General features: G+C 38.2%; 1 protein-coding gene across 1 annotated transcript; it reads right to left on the reverse strand.

Annotated features, from left to right (window-relative positions):
• Nucleotides 1–7,369: 7,369 nt before the first annotated feature.
• On the reverse strand, nt 7,370–13,458 carry LOC137949509 (protein argonaute MEL1-like). The gene is made up of 22 exons (XM_068795571.1): nt 13,005–13,458; nt 12,319–12,521; nt 12,031–12,180; nt 11,793–11,926; nt 11,600–11,709; nt 11,322–11,425; nt 11,052–11,187; nt 10,838–10,954; nt 10,525–10,632; nt 10,359–10,430; nt 10,156–10,275; nt 9,846–10,020; nt 9,635–9,756; nt 9,405–9,542; nt 9,172–9,314; nt 9,028–9,090; nt 8,754–8,817; nt 8,549–8,684; nt 8,394–8,467; nt 8,222–8,316; nt 8,048–8,079; nt 7,370–7,847 (listed from the first exon to the last, which is right to left on the reverse strand). The coding sequence occupies exons 1-22, from the start codon at nt 13,332–13,334 to the stop codon at nt 7,684–7,686; spliced, it is 2,790 nt and encodes a 929-aa protein (XP_068651672.1). The 5' UTR covers nt 13,335–13,458; the 3' UTR covers nt 7,370–7,683.
• Nucleotides 13,459–20,996: the final 7,538 nt, after the last annotated feature.

A 20,996-nucleotide genomic window follows, 5' to 3' on the forward strand; every position in this document is an offset into this window, starting at 1 on the left:
CACTGGTCCCATTTTTGAATTATGATTCCTCAACATAATAAAATCCTCTGCAACTCCCATGGATGTAGGCAATTTGCCGAACCACGTAAATTTTGTGTCGTGCGTGATTACTTTATTATCATTGTTTTTCCATAACAGAATACTCTTCCCAATAGGAAACTTAATAAACATCAAACTTAATCGATTGGATCGCTCCCAAAGTTCAAATGATGTTTTCTAAATTTGGGTACTGGATTCCATGAGATTTGAAGGTTCCTCCACTTGAAGTGCCAAGTCAAGATCCATGCACCCTAATAACAAGAGAATTTTCTCCTTCTACTCAATATAAGTTTCTCCATTCAGGGGAATAATAGAGGAATCAAAGTTTGGGATAGACAGTTTGAAGAACTGTAAAATAAACAACAAACTTACTAAACATGTAATGAAGCCAATTTTTTTGAATATTTACCCATGTAAATAATTTAAACAAATAAATCAGCCTGTCATTATAATATTTCATGTGGCCTTAGATTATAACATATGCGATTTATGTCTCTTTATAATGGGACCCAAAAATTTGTTTATAAAGGAATATTCTAGGCCTGTGGGCAACTAGATTATTTTTTAATATTTCTTTTCCATCCCGAGTAATCACTTAAATATAACATTTACCATGTGGGGTTAAATTATTATATCTCCATGATTAATCACAAATTTTTATGTCATTAATTTTATGTGACTAAACTTAATGTCACTAGACATTTTCATAATTAAAAATGGTGTGGTAATTACTCAATTATTCAAATGTATACAAAAAATATAACATAAAAATAATTGACTAAAATTGATGTCAATTATTAATTTCTTATAATATGCATAAAAATGAGGTATGCATAAAACACAAATAATTTTTTTCATAATTAAAAAATCCAACAAAGTATGCATAGTATACAACTATATGTGCACACACAACTATTTAATTTATATGAATTGAAATTGCATAAAAACAGATACTACAATTTATTTATATATCAAATGTATATCCAACAATAACACATGATGGCTAGTAGGCCTATTGGTCACTAGCACCAGAACTTAATTAAGCGTGCAGATACAAATCCCTGTGAATGTAAAAAATTATTTTGAGAACCAAGTCGGCTCGGTCTTCTCTTAGAAGACTCGACACAACTGAATTGACTCGTTATTTAAATGAAACTTAAACCATAAGTTTCATTTTTTTTATTTTTGCGCACTGGAGGTCGTCTTCAACCTCCAGCCACGCGCAGAGGGTGCACTCGATGGCTTCCATTGTCGGTCCCCTGTCGAACGTCAACCTCCCGACGTCGGACATCAGCGGCCATCGTCAGCATCACTGGCGCACCCCGCAGCGGCCACCGACTTTCTTTTGTGGCAGAGGCCCGAGAACGCAACGGACGAAGGGAGTCGTCTATCGTCGCTCATAGCCGGCCTCCGTCACGGCTTCAATGCCAGATTTCGACGGCAACATTGGCCGTTGTGTAGCGCCAAGGTGAGACACTGGTTGGCTTCATAGTGTCGGTGCTCATAAAGTACGCACATATCATCACTCTCCACGAAGATAAAGTCATATCATAGAGAGTTGCTCTGATACCAAATGTAGGATTACTAATATCATGAATTTTTCAAAAAAACGTAAATGAAACTCATGAATAATGTACCTCTTGACATGGTGTCAATTTTCGACGAACAAAGTGTCTCGTCTATTGCTGAGGCTCATCGATGGCAACGTCTAGGCATGCTTCTGCTAGACTAGACTCTTTCTTATACTCCTCTTTTCCATCAAAAGAAGCCACCAAGAACACCAAGCGATGGGTCACCTAACTAACAGTTAGAAAACCGTCTAATAGAGTTTTGTTCGAATTGCAGATGAACTGAATTCGAAACAGTGTGTGGAAAATTACAATCACTATTTTGATTCTTCATATCTAAACTACAATAGCAAACCATCAAATCTGAAACGTAATTTACTCAAAAAGATAGAAAGATTGCATGATCTAGTTCAAAAGAGAGGTAAATGTGGAATGAACAACTTTCTGCAAATAATACCTATAACGAGGAGAAAGCAAAGATCGGAAAGTAATATAACGATCAGCAAATCGCCATCCCCTTTTTGAACTTCAAGAAGCAAGATTTAATGAAATAATAAAGCAATCTTCTTCAGAGTGAATAACAATGTCCCACGTATTGATGATTTCCACTACCTAACAAGCATTAAATCAGTTTGGCTTTATATTACATTTATTTCTTAAAAAATAATTAAATATAGGAGAAAAAATGAGATTATCCCATATAGACATACGGATGGCTGAGAAGGTAGACAATCAGGGACAACTTCTTCTCCCTAGCTTTCTCTCCTCTAAGAAGTCATGGCCAAGGAGATTGTTTCAAGTATCTCTTTTACATGTTTTCGGTTCTTCTCTCTTCTCCTCTACTTCTTAGAGAAACCAGAGGGTGATCTCTCATGAACGAAAAGCCCCGCAAACTGTCGTGTCGGAGCCTTCTTGGATGGCTTACGTGATAACGGAAAACCTGTCTGTGTGCAAATGCTGTTTTCAGCCCCGATGGTTGCAAAAGTAGATGTTGATGGGATACTGATCATAAATTGTTTCCAGTACGTGGTTGCAGTGGAGATCCTCTGTTCTTGGAGCGACTCCGGAAGCAGAACGAGAGAATGGGTGGGGTGATGATTACTGGCTCGAGAAAGAGACAAACCTTGTCTTTCATCCAGTGGCTCCATGCTAAGTGGGTTTCCACTAACCAGAAGACGAAATCAAATAAGAGTTTTCGGGATTCATTTCCTCCCTCGATGAAATCTCCTCATTTTCCATTAATCTTGACAAACATATGCCAAACCTTATTTTACACTGGGCCTACTGAATGAACAAAAAGTACAACTAAGCTATAATCAAAGAAGCCATATGAACTGTAATTTTTATCTCCAAGCCCGACATCAAAATTGGAAAAATATCCAAATTGTCAAACTCGATCCCGACCTGATGATATAAACCCTACTAAAACCCGATCTCGCGTAAATCCAATCCCATATAGGCAGGTTCGAGGAGTTTTTATAATAAGACGGATTAAAGTAGAGTATCGAGAAACCACTAATGATTAGCCTACTACCTTAATACTTCGATTCTCCTCCAGAAGGTGACAGAGCCGACTGGGTCGCTCTATTTTCTTCCCCAACTCTCGCGCCCATGCAAATCCCACTCCCTCCCTCCCCGCTCTCCTCTCTCGCCGTTTTTTTTCTTTCTCAAACCCTCGTTCTCTCCAACTCGTTTTCTTCTTGACCAATACGGGGATCCTTTCTCCTTTACTCCTCCTTTTTCTCCCATTCTGCTTCTTTTTCCCTGTTGGATTTGAGCGACAATGGCGGTGTATCCGTCGGTGCCGGCACCTGCGTCCCTCTATGTCGGAGATTTGCATCCTGACATTACAGACGGCGACCTTTTCCAATCGTTCTCCGAAATTGGTGCTATCGGCTCCGTCAGAGTTTGTCGGGACTCCATCACTGGTCGGTCGCTGGAATATGGCTACGTCAACTATATTTCCGCCCAAGACAGTAATACTCCCCCTACTCCACTTATTTCCGTCTGCGTGTTCTTTTCTTCCTTTTAATCGTTACTCTCTTTGTTCTTTTCATCTTGTTTTGTGTGTGCATTTTCATTTTTGGAACTCTTTTTCACGTTTCTTTACCTGAGTCATTCATAAGGCTGTGAGCACCTTACATGATAATTAAAGCATTTTATTGTGTTGTTTTAATTACAAAAGAAAGACTTGTTCCATGATTTTTTTTTACCATGTTTTGTGTTTATTTTAGACCTTCAATAAAGTGTTCCTCTATTGCAACCCTCAATCCCATCTGAACCTTTGCATTTTCTCATATAGGATATATGTTCTATCGAAAGCCTTTATATGTGGCTATTGCTATGAGAAAGGAGGACAGGAGAGCCCAACTGCAGATGTAGTATACACAACGAATGGCAGCTGTGGTAGGACCCATCATGTGCCCAAAAAAAAAAAAAAAGCTCCAACAGTTGATTTTATTCTCATGACACCTGTAGATACTCGAATCACTATTCCCAATGCCCATAACCCAAACACACCGCTTACAGTACTATACATCCACAATGCGGTCAAACCCTCCTCCACCAATTATTTTAGCTAGAAGGTTCAGATGAAGGCTATTCTTTTTGGCTATGATCTGCTCATTAATTATTCTTATATTGTGCCTTCACCCACAAAGATAGTCAATAATCTTATCACTCCCAATCCTGAATACACTTCCTGGCTTCATCAGGATAAACTGATTTTTTATGATTTTGTCGGTTCTCTCATGCCTTCTCTTATTCTGCTTATCACTCAATCAAAAACCTATCATGAAGCTTGAAACATTTTGACTAGGACTTATGCTCGGCCTTCGCGTGGTCACATCAAACAGATCGAGCAACTCAAACATGCCAGTAAGGGGTCTCAAACAATTTCTGCATATATGCAGTTTATTATAACGCATGCTGATGAACTGGTGGCCCTAGGAAAGCCTGTGGATCCAGAGGATCTCACTGAGAAAATTTTGGATGGGTTCGACGATGAGTACAAACCACATGTTGATATTATCAATGGTCTTGACTTGCCAATATCTTTTGATGATCTGCATGAAAAATTCATCAACAAAGAAGTCTCGCTACGTGTCCAACAAGTTCACTCCTCTCAATTTTCGGCCTCTACAAATCCTACCAATTCTCGCTCCAATTCCGGCAAGTCAGATAATCGTAATCATCGAAAATAAGGGGCGGCCTCATACCGCCCACAACCAGGTATTGCCTCGGGTCTCCACAACATTGTCACTCCGAATCGTCGATCTTAGCATCGGTCGTTGCCAGTTATGCTGGGAAAAAAGGACAATATCCTATTTTTCGCCAGATGCAACAATCTTTGTCACCCTTCCCTAGTTGCTCACTACCCCTTTCACTGGCAACTTCGCCCTTCGACATCATGGCAACCACGAGCACATCTTGCAACCACCACCTCTCCTACTAGTTCTTATTGGCTTCTCGACAATGGAGCATCACACCATGTTACCACCGACTTGAGTCATCTCTCTCTTCATACTCCTTATGACGACACTGATGAAATTATGATTGGTGATGACACGGACTTCCTATAACTCATACTGGTTACAAATCTCTCTCTACACCCTCTTGAAAATTTTCATTAAACAACGCTCTTTGTGTTCCTACAATGTTAAAGAATCTTATTTTTATTTCTCAATTTTATCACACTAATTATATTTCCATTGAATTCTTACCTACTTCTTTTCGTGTGAAGGATTTTCGTACGGGGGTAACACTTTTGCAAGGTCAAATTAAGGATGATGTGTACGAATGGCCATCGTCCCAAGTCTAGTATTCACCAATAATTGTTTTCTCCAATATCAAGACCACTTTGTCTGCATGTCATCATCGTCTCCAATTCTGCGGCACATCATGTTCACTTTTCAGTTAGATTTATCACAGCCTTGAATTTTAATTTTACTTGTAATTCTTGTCAATGCAATAAAAGTCACAAATTACCATTTTCCCACTCCACTCTTGTCTATCCTTCCCCTTTTGATATTATATTCTCGGATGTAGACACCTCCAATTCATTTTATTGATAATTTCAAATATTATGTAATTTTTTTATCATTTTAAAAAGTATATATAGTTTAACCCTCTCAAACAAAAATCACAAGTATTTGATATCTTTATCTGATTTAAGTCTATCGTTAAAAACTTATTTGGTAAACGGATTAAGACACTTTATTCTGATAATGAGGGGGGCTCAACTTACATCTCCTCCCCATACATCTGAACACAATGGATATTTTGAACGACGACATCGTCATATTGTCAAAATAGGTTTGTCTCTTATTTCTCATGCCTCTATTCCTCTCTCTTACTGGTCATATGCCTTCTCCAATTTGTCTATCTCATCAACCGTCTACCTATACCCACGCTTAGTCTTCTTTCACCATATGCCAAACTTTTTAGCAACCTTCCTAACTACTCTAAACTCCGTAGTTTTGGTTGTCTTTGTTATCCGTGACTCTGGCCATACTCCTCCCACAAACTCACTCCACATTCTTCTCTTTGTGTTTTTTCTAGGGTACTCTATCACTCAAAGTGTCTATCTATGTCTTGACCCCAATACCTCTTGTCTTTATGTGTCGCGTCATGTTAAATTTGTTGAGTCTATCTTCCCCTTCACTTTACTTCACTTCAGTCTCATCTTGACTGTCCCTCGTCTGACACACTCTCCCACTGGTATTCATCTATGTCCTTTCTCCCCGTTACCGGCACATCATCTGCAACTACAATCACTATGCCCTCTGCAAGCCCTGTTCACGACCTCACACCTCACCCTCGTCCACTACCACACCCCACTTCACACCACACTCCTACATCGGCTGACCCACACCCATCATCCTTACCTGCTTCCTCTCCTCCCCGTGTTATTGTCACCAAATCCAAAAACAACATTTATAAGCTGATCCAAAAACTAAACCTCACAACCCAGGTTCCTGCATCTGTCAACCATGAACCTACAATCGTAACTCAAGCTCTCACCGATCCCAAATGGTGTTAGGCTATGTTTGATGAGTATGATGCTCTTGTTTGGAACGGGACATGGGAACTTGTTCCTTCGGATCCCTCACAGAATCCGGTTGGTTGCAAATTGATTATTCGTACTAAATATCTTTCTGATGACTTTATTGATAGGTATAAGGCTCGTTTAGTTACCAAAGGGTTTCACCAGTGCCCTCTCACCAAACCTCTTCCCCAAACATGCTTCCTCTTCTTGAAGGCCAAGATTGGACTCTCATCTCGGAGCTCTTATCTTGTGGTGACATGATAGAGATAGAGATAAGGATGAGAGAAGTTGAGATTGTTTTAACTTATAACTCTAAACCCATGTAAAACATAGAGAAATTATTTATTCTTCTTATTTCAATACAACCTTCCTCCCCCCTACGGCTTGAACTTGCTGCTAAAATAACGGCAATGAACAACTTAAGAGTTGCTACTGATGTGGAATTGTCAATGGCCAAAGTAAGCAGTGGAAGTGGTGGCCAGGACGGTCTCCACACCAATTATTTGTCATCTGAAGTCGCCGTGAACTGACAAAGTAGAAAAAGCCCTATAGAATGCATTTTTCGAGGTTCTGATTGTAGTTACTGGTTCCGGCAATCTGTAGAGTTAAACTTTGACGATGTTTGTTTTCTCTTTTTACAAGAATAGGAACCGTTGGCTTTTATTGTAGTTCAATTCTTTTGCAATGGTGTAGGGTCTCATTGCATAGGATATCGTGAGCTTCTAAAATTCATTCCCAGTCTGTACTTTCTGAGCTGAGCTCAAAACATAATTCTTTCATCACAATCCTCGACACTCTATAAAAGATGTGATGAAGAGGACATAATTTAAAACACGCGCATTAAGGTCAACATCCTTTACAAAAGCATAAATTCCCAATCATAAAGCACTTGGGAGTACAAAATATAACAGGCTCATAAAAGACAGCCATCACAAATAACGAACAAAAAACATTTATCTTCAGATGTCATAGACTTATGCTATACTTGGGGGTGTATAAGTAATACTGTTGGGACCCCACCCTGGGGTTTCAGCAAAAAAACATCACCGCCTTGACATTGTCTTTTACTTGGGGAAGAGCTCTTACTCTTGCGCCTGCTGCTCCCCCACTACCACTACCACTGTCTGAGAAATCTCCTTCCATGTAGTATCGTGCCCTGGAAGCCCCCAGATGCGCATAGTATGCCGGAGGTACTGCACAAGTTTTTACAGACAGCCACCATTCCATCAGAAACCACCCACCCATTGTACCAAGTACTATTATTCTTGGCCACCAAATAAGATTAACACTGCTACAAGCTAAATGATACATCCCAATACTTAAAAATACCGTAAGCTAAGCTACTTCCAACACCCATAACAAATTTATGATTAAGAGAAAACTGGTAACTCACCTATAGAAACAGATCTCGTACACCGGGCAAACCTGCGAGCAGGAATTGTTATTTCTCATAAAAAAAAATATTATACTCGATCACATTTTTTCCTTACAACCAGAGAAAGAAATCCTTTATTGAGAATATGCCAAAAAAATTACACATATGGCACACAAAAGAAAATATGCTTACGTGTAGCAGAGGCTGTTAGTCAGAGTTTGCAAGGAATCAGCTCTAAACCCATTCTCATCCCATAATACATGGTAGTGAGTAGGCCGACTAGTGCCCTGAAAAACCACAGTAAGAACAATTATTCTAGTGTCAACATGAACAACACGATTATAAAAGGTGAAATCGCAATTACCTGTATTCCAGCATGGCTGCAGAGGTAGAAATCAAACTCTGTTGGATGACAAATAGTTGTATCCACAACAGTTCCTGTTGACAGGGTCCTAATCCATCTGTTACCTCATACAGCACCAGTGAATTTATTAATTAAGATTCTACTCAGTCAATTACCTGGCAATATGTTGCCACTTCTATCAGTCAGGTCCCGGTTCCTGTGATCAGCAGGAAAGAGACGAGTATGGTGCCGCTTTTGAACAACAACAAAAGTAACAGGTGGGAGATAACCCTCCTGTAAGGAGGCGCATGCCTGGATAGAAGAGCATACGTAAGACATACTAGTGACAAACAAATGGAAATTCTAAAACATTTTCTTCACCTTGTGAATAGCGTCAACCTCTTCAAACAGGACTTGACTAAATTGGCCTTCACTAACTCCATCTCTGAACATCATTAAACAGAAGGTGTTAGTGTGCAAGAAAGACTAGACACCAGAATTAACTTAGCATGGTTTCATTACTAGTACTTATGAATCAGTTTTTGGAGGCCAGTGTGAAGCTATCAGCAGATACAGATCAGTACAGCTCAGTTTTTTAAATCAGACATGCAGTACTCAATAATTCTGTCACTCAGATTCCAAAACCACCATTTACCTATAAAAAATTATTCGGCCAGGCTTCTGCCCAATTGCTCTATAGTATGCCCGCAATTGATCCCTGCAAAATCCAGAAAATTTCTTGTAATGGCTGCATCCAACACCTCGTTTCTGAACAAGTAATTAGCATATAAGAGATCACCTGATCAAACCACCAGATACAACACCCTTCTGGGGATCATTTTCAACTGTGTAAAGATCTTGAATAATCTCAACCCTGTGTGGCTGCAAAGAGAGAAGACACCTGTACTTCGTTATCTCTGGCCAATCCATTGATGCAACGACCTATGAACAAAAAGTTACCTTGAATGAGGAGAAACAGATAAAATAAATCAACAGATATATTTATGGTTACAATGTTAAATGACAACATACAGCAGCTATGGATGGACTAGAATCCTCCCCAGGTGCTGGATGAGTAACATCGGCACCAAAAATGATGGTAGGATAATCTGTAACTAACGGAATTCTTCGAGCAAGGGCATCCACAAGAACAGTGTTTCTTCCACCAAACTACCCACATTGTCATAGATAATCACATCATTCAAGCAGTACTGAAGTACTGTAATAGCTACTTTATCAATTGAAGACTCGAAGGTACATACCTTTACATTAATTTTCAAGGCCACATTCTCTAAGTATTGTTTCTTACCCTGAGATACATGCTTAGGCTGACAGCATTGTGAAACTATCCCTAACTCTGTTTCACAAACACGTTTAATTGTCCCTATAAAGAAGATAAAGAAGCAAAGATATAGGATCACATATGAGAGTTTGCATTTTGTCAAATTTGGATAATCACACTCAAGCACCTACCATAGGAGCCACTCATTTCAGGCAAAATAATAATCACAAGTGGAAGCTTTCCATTTTTAATTCCCATGCTTACTAGTCTTGCTGTACACCGTTTCTCCACGTCTTTCAAGGCAACGTCAATTCTATAAGGGCGAGAAGAAATGATTGGGACAAAGGGTGCCTTGCTCTCAAACGTCTGTCAAAAATCAGAAAGCTAGATTGATTGGAATTCTTTTCAAGTTTAAAAAACAAAAACAAATTCCTTTCAAGGAACTGATGAATTCATAAAAATGCATAATTTGTAAGCTTCAAAGGAAAATGGGAAGGTTACCATTCCAATATTGATACACATGTTGACCAACTCTTGACAGAACGTATCAACTGTATTTGTAGCATGTTTAGAAAAATTCAGGCAGACCCAGTAGTCAACTTTCGCACCGTTGACCATTTTCTGGACCACACACACCACATAAGACTAAGGAATACATCAGCTAGAGAACCAATTCTAGAGCAGCACAACAAAAAGCAACCTACTTTATTTATCATATTCCATGCGCCGACGGATGGACGGCAGCTGGCCTCTCGCCCATTTCCGAAATATTTGAGCTGAAGATATAAACACAAGGTGTTAGACGTCAATACAGATCACTGAATACTTCAGGGAAAAGAGTTATACAAAGTACTTAATCTTAGCAGCTACCTCAGGTGGAGGTAAGACTCGTGCTTCAACTGCAGTCAATCTGTCACTGATTTCCATGCCAAATTCTCTAGCATATTGGTCTGCCGAGTAATTGTTATAAGCAACAGTCTGGGATAACATTTCAAAGAACAAATAGCAAAAAAATGAGGATCAGTATCGAGTGGAAATCTTTTACACCTAGAATAAAAGATTTGAACATTAGGGCACCTAGATCACTTATAAGGACCCAAAAATGTGTTTTTTTGCAGAAGAGGGCAAAAAAGCTCTTTTTCAGAAGAAATATGCAAAAACACACAGAAAAACATGACTTCACCTCCTGTATGTTTCCCTCTCTGATATTAGGACGCTGGCAAGTGGCTTTCAAAATTGCAGTTATCTGCCTATCATTCAACTTTCTTGCATATTTCTGCCCTTCAACAATCTTGCAGACCTAAACATCCTTAAAATGTTCATGCTTAGTTGATAAAGCCAAAAAACCCGAAGCAAAACAAAGAGTTGGATTCATAAGTTAACAGCATAAAAAATACCTCCATAGGCAAATATGTAGGCCTACTATCACTGCCCACTTGAAGACAAGGCCATTGCACATAGTCGAGAGGAACATTGTATCTCTCATAGAAGTAGCGAACAACGGAGATTGACCGGCCTTGTTCATCATTAAATCTGAAAAAAACAGGTCACATTACTCCCATGTCGAGATGTTACAAATTAATCATTAGCAGTAGCATCTCAATAATAAAGCTGTTTAAAGTTGAAGCCAGCCAATAAAAGAAAATTCAAATAGATAATAAACTTACTTCACTTCATTTGCAGGCAAAGCCGATACCCCTGAAATTCTATATTTTCTTGTATCATTACGATGGGTTGCATAAACCTTGACATTTCTTAATGCCTTCTTTACCTGATCACATAAACCAGAAATGAGCAGAGTTACCACATGGACTGAAACTAGATCAGGCTGTCAAGTTTATTAATAAGACTACTGAAACTCGATCAGGCTGTCAAGTTATTAATAAGACAACTGAAACACGATCAGGCTGTCAAGTTTATTAATAAGACTAAGAGAATACTGGACCTTCACACGTTCACTATCAGACATTTGACCCCTGCGATCCCAATTGTTGAGCAATTTCTTGACAAATTCAGTCACTAGGATTGGCTCATAAAAAGCTGTAGCTGACATATCTACAAAAAAAAAAAAAAAAGGATTATGACCTAAAATACTGATCACCAAAAATATATAAAATACACAAAAAATATAACAATACCAATATTGACCGTGAGACCCATCTGGGTGGGGCGTACACTCTGATAGAACCCCCGCCAACACTCGAGCCCTTCACCTAAAATTTCAGGTTGCCCAAAGTCCCGAGAAAAGAATGATCTCCCAAGAGGAGTGTATCTGGATATTAGGAGGCAAAAAGTAAGTACATCGAAGCACGCGTTATCGGACTAGACATATGATAAGCTTTATTATGAATAAAAATAGGTAACGGAGAAAATCACCGGAGAGAAGGGGATTCTCTCAAGACAATATCGAGGACTTGTATGGTTTCCTGAGGAATATCCCTCTGTCTACCAGCCAGAAACTGCATCAGATTATGCAAATCCGGCCTGGAAACGAGCCTAATAGCCACCTTAAAGTCCCTCTCACGCCTGCAAATGCCAAAAACATATGTAGATTTTCAAGTCGCAAATAGACATTTATTGATGATTAACGTTCTGGAAATGTAAAGGCTAGTCAATGTGGTAACTAACTAAAGGTAAACATGCACAAGAGAGGCAATTACAAACCGAGGTTCCCTGCCATCTTCGTCTACCAATTTAATAGAGAACTCTTTGGATTCAAATGGTAACTGAGAAGCTGCGTAGAGACTCTTTCTACCATCATACACAGGTTGTCTTCTGCCTAAATGTGACTCGCCGTACATATTCACAAGCTGCCTCATCACAGCTCTGTTGAGGCCTCTAGAAGATATCTCGGGCTTGATAGAAACCTAAAAAAATTGATACAATATAAGTTAGAATGGAGTTCCATGTCTAGAGGACAAAGCCCGTTACTGTAACTGTGCAAAAATTTACAGAAACCAAAGAAAAACCAAAAAATAAATTACAGAGAACATTAAGACGGTTACGAACATGAGATATATAGATAAAAAATAGCAGCATTCAGAACACTGGCCAGCCAATTAAAAAATAAAATAAAAATCCATGACTAGAAGAGAGCAAAGGGAAGAAAAACCACACCGATCAAGAAACCCAAAACACTAATATACACAGAGCCAAATACAATCAGGCAGAACTCAAGCAAAAGAAAATACTGAACAAAATGACTATGGAAAACAGTAAAATCATAGGACATGATGGAAAACAAATTGATCATACTAGGAAACATATCATGCTTAACCCAAATGGATAACATAGCAACTCTACATCCATGGCCGACGATAAATAGACCGATCAGAGTATGAGAATCTCACGTCATAATGGAACAGAGTCTTAGAATCAGAGAGCTTAATGAGGAAATGATTAGCCCGGACGATACATTTCTTTCCCAACGTCCCATAGTCAGGACGCAGGGGAGGATATTTGTGCGACGAAGACGTCACCGGGCCCGGCGCAGGAAGAGGGGTACGAGGAGGAGGCAACTGAGAAGGTTGTGCAATAGAGAGTCGCTGGTCAAATTCCCGCGACAGTCCAGAAGAAGAGGAGGCGCCGGCGGATGCCTTGCGTCCAGGAGGAGGACCTCTCTGATCGTACGACTGTTGCCGTCGACCGCCGCCGCGCCCGCCACGACCAGAACCCGACATTGCGATTCGCAGGAATGAAAGTAGAAGGAGATCGAAGCGGAGGAGTGTGCTTGGGAAAGGTAAACGAGAACACAGGAAGAGGGGTAAGGACCGAGAAGGAGACTTTGAAACAGGTCGAGCGGAAGCAACTGCATTGGGCGAGAAGGGGCAGATGCGGGCTGGTTACATTTATACTGAAGCGGGGCCATCCCGCGAGGGCATTCCTGAGATCAAGACCGTCGCGAAATGACGTTATCGTCCCATCAGAATTTACGTGGTCAAACGCCGAGTCTGTAAACTTTTTAACAACGTAAACCGGAGGAGAGGAGGGTAATTACGTAATACAATCCCGAGCAAAATAAAAGAAAGAAAAAGGAAAATACTAATTACGGTGGCTTCGCCGAGTAGGAATGTTGGGGCTTTGGGGCAGGGGCGAAGGAAAATACTAATTACGGTGTACGGTGGCTTCGCCGAGAAGGAATGTCTGGGCTTGGCGCAGGGCTCCAAGGGCGAAAGCTTCAGGGTTGGGGCACGAGGACAGAGGAAAAGATTTTGAATGACGTGGCACTTCCAGCCTCGGACGCTCACGTTAGCATTGGGTTCCAGCATCCAGAGACGCTTTCCACTTTACTCACCCCTCTCACTATTACACCCTGCACCGCTACGCCACCTTTACAATAAAAACAAATTCATAATCATTTCTGGATTAATTTAAACATTTCATTTTCATACAAAATTTCATTTTTTACTCAAATTTATTAGTAAATTTTGTTTTTATTTTATTTATGACGTGTAAAAGTCATATTTTAACTTATTAAAATTTACTTACTAAAGGCATCAACCTTGTGAAGAGATGCGAAAAGAAGAAAAGTGCCACGTCTTTCCTTATCTTTCTTTTGCGAATTAGAAAAAAGTAATAAAGAGGGAACCAAAGCAGGAAGCAGACATTCCGGTCGAAGTTTCTTTCGACGTTCGCTTTCTTTCGTGCAAATCACGTTTGATTCCTAGAACTCCGACTGCTCTTATCTCTTGCGTCAGCGCAGGTCGAAGAACAAACGGGAGAAAGCTCGGAAGGAATAAAAAAAAATTGGTTTGATGATGACAGGGGAGGAGATAGGGATTTGAAAAAGCGGAAGCAATGTCCGTACAGGGAGAATACCGATCCAGTGTTCTGAGTCGCTGCTTTAGACAATGGGACCATATCATTATCCCAGTTGTCTACCTCTTTTTGACGCGATGCTCACAAATTAACTATTACAGTCTTACTCGTTTATATATATTCTTCTATCAAGATGGAAGAAACGCCCGATGAAATTGAATGCTTTCGCTACAAGTCAAGGATGAGGTTAGGGCTTTCAATCTCACCTGATTTTCTGATTTTTTACTATCTTTTATTAAATGGAACCTATATGGATCATGCTTTTTGTTTTTTTTTTTTTTCTTGTTGGTATTCGCGTAATCATGTAAGATATCCAATTACTGTTATTAATTGGAATGGATATTGAATAGACTTATCCCATATTTGATTATCTGAATAGCGTAAGGACATTTCGATAATTTCAAATATAAACATAATACTCTCCATTTCGCCCTAATTGCATTCTCCCCTTCAATTATAACTTTTGGCCATTCCTCCTAACAACCAAGAGGAATTAAATTAATTTTGAAATTAAAATTTCAGAATTTAAATCTTGATTCGTTTTTTTATTTCTTAAATTAATAAAATTGGAATCCTTAATTAAGGGATTAAATAATCCTTCTTTAGCCTATGAATAATCTTGTGTTGATGGTAAAAATTCACTCTAATTCAATACAATTTCTCCCTCTTTCTTTACCCCATGGATTAGGCTCTTAGAGCTGAACCATGTAAAATTGGTTTGTGCATTTTGTTCATTTTATTTTTAATTTAATTTTGGCATAGAAATTTCTTATGGTATCAAAGTTATGATTTTGGCTATTTTTTGTTTTACATTTAATTTTCTCATAATTTATTTGTGTTATTTGTTCTCTTATTTTTTTTCATTCAAATTGATTTATGACTTAGATAGGTTGTCGTAATACAATCATTTTGCATATTGTTTTATCAAAATTCATTAAGAAATGGTTTATAATTTCATGTTTTTACCCACGGGCATCATGTTTTTTAATCATTTTTCTCATTGCAATATTGTGATTTTGTATTTAAATTGATGCATTATTTTGAAAGATGACTCAAATCTAAGTATTTACCCTCTTGTTTCGTCAAAATCCATCAAAACATTATGGTGTAATTGAGACTTTAAACTCTTTGGTTCATTTTATGTCCAGAGGAAGATGAGGAGCCATCATGGCTAGCCTTAATATGCATGTTGGCTCTCGCATTCGGTTTTAGATACCCGCTCCATCGTTGGAACAATGTGTAGACTCAATAAAATGGTATCGGGTCCACTGCACTTAACCGCATGTCACTCTGACACGTGGATTCGGTTTCGACTCAAGGATTCGCTGTGTAGTTCTAGATCTGGGTTGGAAACTGACCAAAAATTTGCCTAAACATACAATATTCGCTTACTGTTTTTGTTTGGTTTTCTTATTTTTTTAACCTGAACTAGACCCATTTTTTTTCAAACAAAAAACCTCATTTTCATTCAAATTTTATGAAAATTTTTCCGTTATTTTTTTTAAAATCCTCTATTTATTTTTTAATAAGGAGAAAGAATTGATAAGGGATTTATTTATTGAATCAATAGGGAGATTTTTTTCTTTACTATTAGGAATAGGGGTTGTGTGACGGATAAAATCTCATATCTCAAACCAATTTTAAATATTATAATAATATATATTTTCATACAAAATATATTAATATAATATATTAATATATTATACTAATATAGTATAAAATAATATATTAGAAATTGGTAGAGGTATAGGGGTTACCAAATTGAATTTGTTGTTATGTGAGTTGTAAAAACTAGTGTAGGCAAGCGATACTGGAAATCCCTCTGTGGTTCTAGGCCAGTGTGCTTAGTGAGTTGCTGAAATCTCTTTATGGGTCTAAACTTGTGTACCCTAATGATCGATTGCTGAAAAATCTTTTTGTGAGTTTAGGTTAGTGTGTCTAATTAATTGTTATAATATAAGTGAGGGTATATTATTATAAATTGGTTGTTACAATCAATTAAGTGACATAAGTCCCTGTAGGGGTGTATTGTAATTGGCTTTAGAGGCAACTTGTTGTAGATGTCATATGACAGTCAAAATTTAGCGAAGACTCAAAAGGTACTAAAACATCACAGGGGTGGACAAACGAACGACATCTTGGGGGTGAGCTAATATCCACGCGTCATGTCGTTGCCTCAAACCGGTACTTCAAATTTTCCACTTAATATCCATCTGCTTCCGCTGTCTGCTTCCATCCAAACGCCAGGCCGGTGTTCCAACTAGAAGTCACTCTTTTCTTTTTCAAGCTTAACTTATCTTAATGTTTCTCAGCTTAACTAGAAGTCACTTTATACTAAACTAGGAATGTTTTTCAGTCTTAACTTATCTTTAATGTTTATCAGCTTGCATCTGGTGAAGTGTTTGGGTCAGATCAACCAATTACCTTCAAGCTTTTGGGGTCAGAAAGATCCTTCCAGGCTCTTGAGGGTAAGTTTGTTACCACCCAGAAGAAAACTGATTTGACTACACCTACTCTTTTCTCTGACTTGATGAGTTGAAATCCCTTTAATCATTGTAACGAACGACACTAGCCACTGCACTGAAAGTTATTCAGTTTCAAGTCACAGATGTTTGTCAATGTCATTTCTCTTGGCTAAAGCAACTGTAACTGTTACAATTGCGATCGCAGGTTTATACAAATGGAAATACTTATGGAATTGATGAAGATATCGTTTTCAGCATGCCGTGCAGATCAGAGGTTTGTTAGTCCTGGAAGTGTAATTTTAGGGCAGTAATCTTTGCTTTATACTTTCCTAGAGTTTGAGTTTTTGCTTCTTACTTTTTCAGGGAAATGGGGATTATGAGTTAGGTTCCTTATGTAATAATCGATGACTTCCTTAGAGAACCTATAAAAAAGGTATGTTTTCACAAATGGAGAATCTGAAAATAAAAAGGAAACTTCCGTGTTTAATTTTATATGAGACTGTTAAGGTGTGGGTAGCCATTTCTTTTTTTTTTTTTTTTTTTTTTACGAAAATGAGGAAGGACAATTCAAGCTAGCCCAAATGAAAGGGCAAAAGGGATACAAGATGGGGAGAATACACAATTACTGTTGTTAGAAAATCGTAATCTTAAATCATAATCCAAAATTTTCATCACGCTAGAATATTAGGATTCGGGATACATTCCTGGATCCATTCCGAAATTTCGTCCTTTTGATGCGGAATTACTGTGACGAACAGAAGAATGAAGAATGGTTTTATGATCTTTCTCAACTAAATTACCTTTATTCCACTACGGGACCGTCGTGACTCTTCCGGATAGGGAGAAGAGAAACTATGTTGAATTTAGTATATCGAGGAGTACAACCCTGATGTTCTATTTATATTGTTTAATTAGGGTTCCCATAATTCCTTAATTAAGACAATATGAGTATCTACTCAATTGGCCCATATTTATTCTTTAGCAGTCTATGGGTTTACCAAAATTAGACCACTTAATTTTAGCCCATATTAAATATAATTGAATAAAATATGTTACCCAACTTTAGAAACGTGAGTTTCATAACAATTTTCCACTTCGATTACATATCATTCTTAAAACAATTATATCAAAAATTCTTTAAGCGCGCATCTGTATACTATGGAGTTATCTTATATATTAATAATGGAACCACAACGACTATCATCACAGTACAGTCATGATTAAACCACGATGATCACTATATTAATACTCAATGACATTGCTCAAATATGGATGAGTAGTATGGAAATTACATGCAATGTGATTTCGGACACGCCTATTTCCAATTGGTCATTTTTTATTATTTAGTGAGCTCTTTCCAAAGTTCTTAATGCATTTTGAACATTGCTCATAAAAAGAAACACAATGAAGTTTAGAAATAGAATAATAAGCAATCAATTTTATTACGTAAAAAATTGAATAACTCAGTGTCTAAAGCAAACATATAGTATAGAACTGACTCCCACTAAACCAAGGTATCCTCATAAATAATGCCCATATATATTCTATAGAAATTTGCTTATCTTGAACTCTCTCCTTAAAAACTAGAAACTTGATGTCGATAAACTTCGACTTCGTCGAGCTCCTGTTGTTGTTGGAATAAAGTACCGTCAATTTATTGTCACAATAAATCTATAATGGCTTGTCAATGCCATCTACCACTCGCAGCCCAGTGACAAAGTTTCGCAACCATATTCTGTGGTTGGTCGCCTCAAAACAAGATATAAACACCACAGCCATGGTTGAAGAAGCTATGAGAGTCTGCTTAGCAAACTTCCATGAGATAGCTCCTTCCCCCAACATAAAGATGTAGCCTGATGTGGAGTGTCTGCTATCTTGGCATCCAACAAAGTCGGAGTCAGAGAACCCAATGATCTCTAAATTGTCTAATCTCCGATAAGTGAGCATGTAATCTTTTGTTCTCCGCAAATAATGCATCACGCGTTTGGCTGTCTTCCAATGTTGCATACCCGGATTGCTCAAATATCTACCCAGAACTCTTACTATAAATGTTATGTCGGGATGAGTACAAACTTGAGCATACATTAAACTCCCTACTACTGATGCATAGGGAAGTTTTTGCATCTCTTTTCTTTCAGGATCATTATTAGGGCACTGTTTGAGACTAAACTTGTTTCCTTTAGCGACGGGTGTGTCTCTTGGTTTGCTATATTTCATGCCGAATCTGCTCAAAACCTTATCGATATAGCTCTTTTGTGACAACCTAAGGATACCTTGAGAACGATCTCTAAGTATCTATATACCTAATACAAAAGAGGCATCACCAAGATCTTTCATCTCAAATTTCTTAGTTTCGTGCAGTAAGCCTATATCGCTACTAGCGAGCAGAATATCATCAACATACAATATCAGGAAGATGTATTTACTCACTTACGATATACACAGTCATCAACAATATTTGCCTCAAAACCGTGGGAGGTTATGACTTGATGGAACTTGTGATACCATTGACAAGAAATTTGTTTGAAGCCATAGATGGATTTCTTAAATTTATAGACCATAGACTTTGGATTACCAGATACAAAATTGTCTGGTTGTACCATATAAATCGTCTCATCAATGTCTCCATTGAGAAACGCAGTTTTAACATCCATCTGTGTAGCTCTAGATCTAAAGGAGCCACTAGTGTCATTATTGTTCTAAAAGAGTTTTTCAAAGATTCCAGAGAGAAAGTTTCTTTATAGTCTATGTCTTCCCTTTGAGCAAAACCTTTAGCGACTAGACGGGCCTTATATCTCTCGACATTGCCCTTTGAATCCCTCTTGGTTTTAAATATCTATTTACAACCAATGGGTTTCGCACCTTTAGGCAACTCGATGAGATCCCAAACGTCATTGTCATTCATAAACTTCATCTCATCCTTCATGGCATCAATCTACTTTTGAGAGTTAGAACTACGCAAGGCTTAATAGAAGTTAATCGGGTCATCTTCTGTCAATCTGATGCCATCCTCATGTTCTTTGCGAAATATGATATAATCATCTGGAATCGCATTTCTCCTCTCCCTAGTGGATCTCCTTAATGACACTTCTTGAGGTTGTTGAGTTTGTTCTAAAGGTGGTGCAAGAGCAAGAATCTCATTGTTGTCTTGATCTAGAACAATGTTAGGAATAGGAGCTTGAACATTGTCCTCTAGTGCCTGAATCGTGTCTTGAACAACAATTGGTATGGAAACCTGATCACTGTCAATAACAAATTCGTCTTCAAAGACAACATTCATTATATTTTATTCCCCTCCAAACTCAATATCCTTAAGGAATCTCGCATTTCCCGTTTCAAAGAAAGATCTTGATGTGGGATCGTAAAACTTATAGGCTTCTTCAAGATTCAATATCGGGTCCTTTCTTAAGAATCTCGCCTCGAATTTGTTTGAATTCTGCATCCAATCTATTTAAGAAAATGTGTACACACAATCTTTCAACGGATTTTCTATAGGCGATAACATCATCAAAATCTTTCATTATAATCTTATCACGATGATCAAGTTCTTAGAAATTTTCCACATGATCACCATAATAAGTTGATAGAGGGCAACCAGTCTGTTTGGTAGAGAAAGCTCTCTAATTCAATGAAAAAAGTTGTGATTCATCCGACCATCGTAAAAAGTTTTGGCTAGAGCATTCTAGATTTCACGTGCGGTGCATAGTCAAATATATCGCTTCATAATATCCAGTGACATAAAGGTTAGCAACCACCCCTTACCTTTTGATTTACAGCATACCACTTCGTATAGGAAACATCAGTTTCTTGTGGGATTGGTGTTTTTTCCATAATATATTTGAACTTCTCACGTCCTGCAATTTGTATCTCCATGATCTGGGACCATACATCATAGTGAACTTCCGTAAGAATGACACTAATTGTAAAACCAGAGTTTTTAGATTGAACATGAATAATCGATATTGGTTCCTTCGACATGATGCAAGAAGATCGATGGTGATCAGAATAAAATAAAACACCCAAAGAACTAGTCTGGTTGGCTTCCTGCAATTGGGTTGA

This window comes from Aristolochia californica, unplaced genomic scaffold, assembly GCF_029961685.1.
Source record: "Aristolochia californica isolate CCGP_79_NKW_82.1479 unplaced genomic scaffold, dmAriCali1.0.hap1 SCAF_14, whole genome shotgun sequence".
Classification (NCBI taxonomy): Eukaryota; Viridiplantae; Streptophyta; class Magnoliopsida; order Piperales; family Aristolochiaceae; genus Aristolochia; species Aristolochia californica.

Excerpts from the sequence above, each read along its gene's own strand:
- LOC137949509 (XM_068795571.1), bottom strand. The coding sequence starts at position 13,334 with ATGTCGGGTTCTGGTCGTGGCGGGCGCGGCGGCGGTCGACGGCAACAG. Across the intron at positions 8,818-9,027 it reads GGCCGAATAATTTTTTATAG|AGATGGAGTTAGTGAAGGCC; the intron begins GTAAATGGTGGT and ends AATGATGTTCAG. Across the intron at positions 8,685-8,753 it reads AGGTTGACGCTATTCACAAG|GCATGCGCCTCCTTACAGGA; the intron begins GTGAAGAAAATG and ends TCTTCTATCCAG.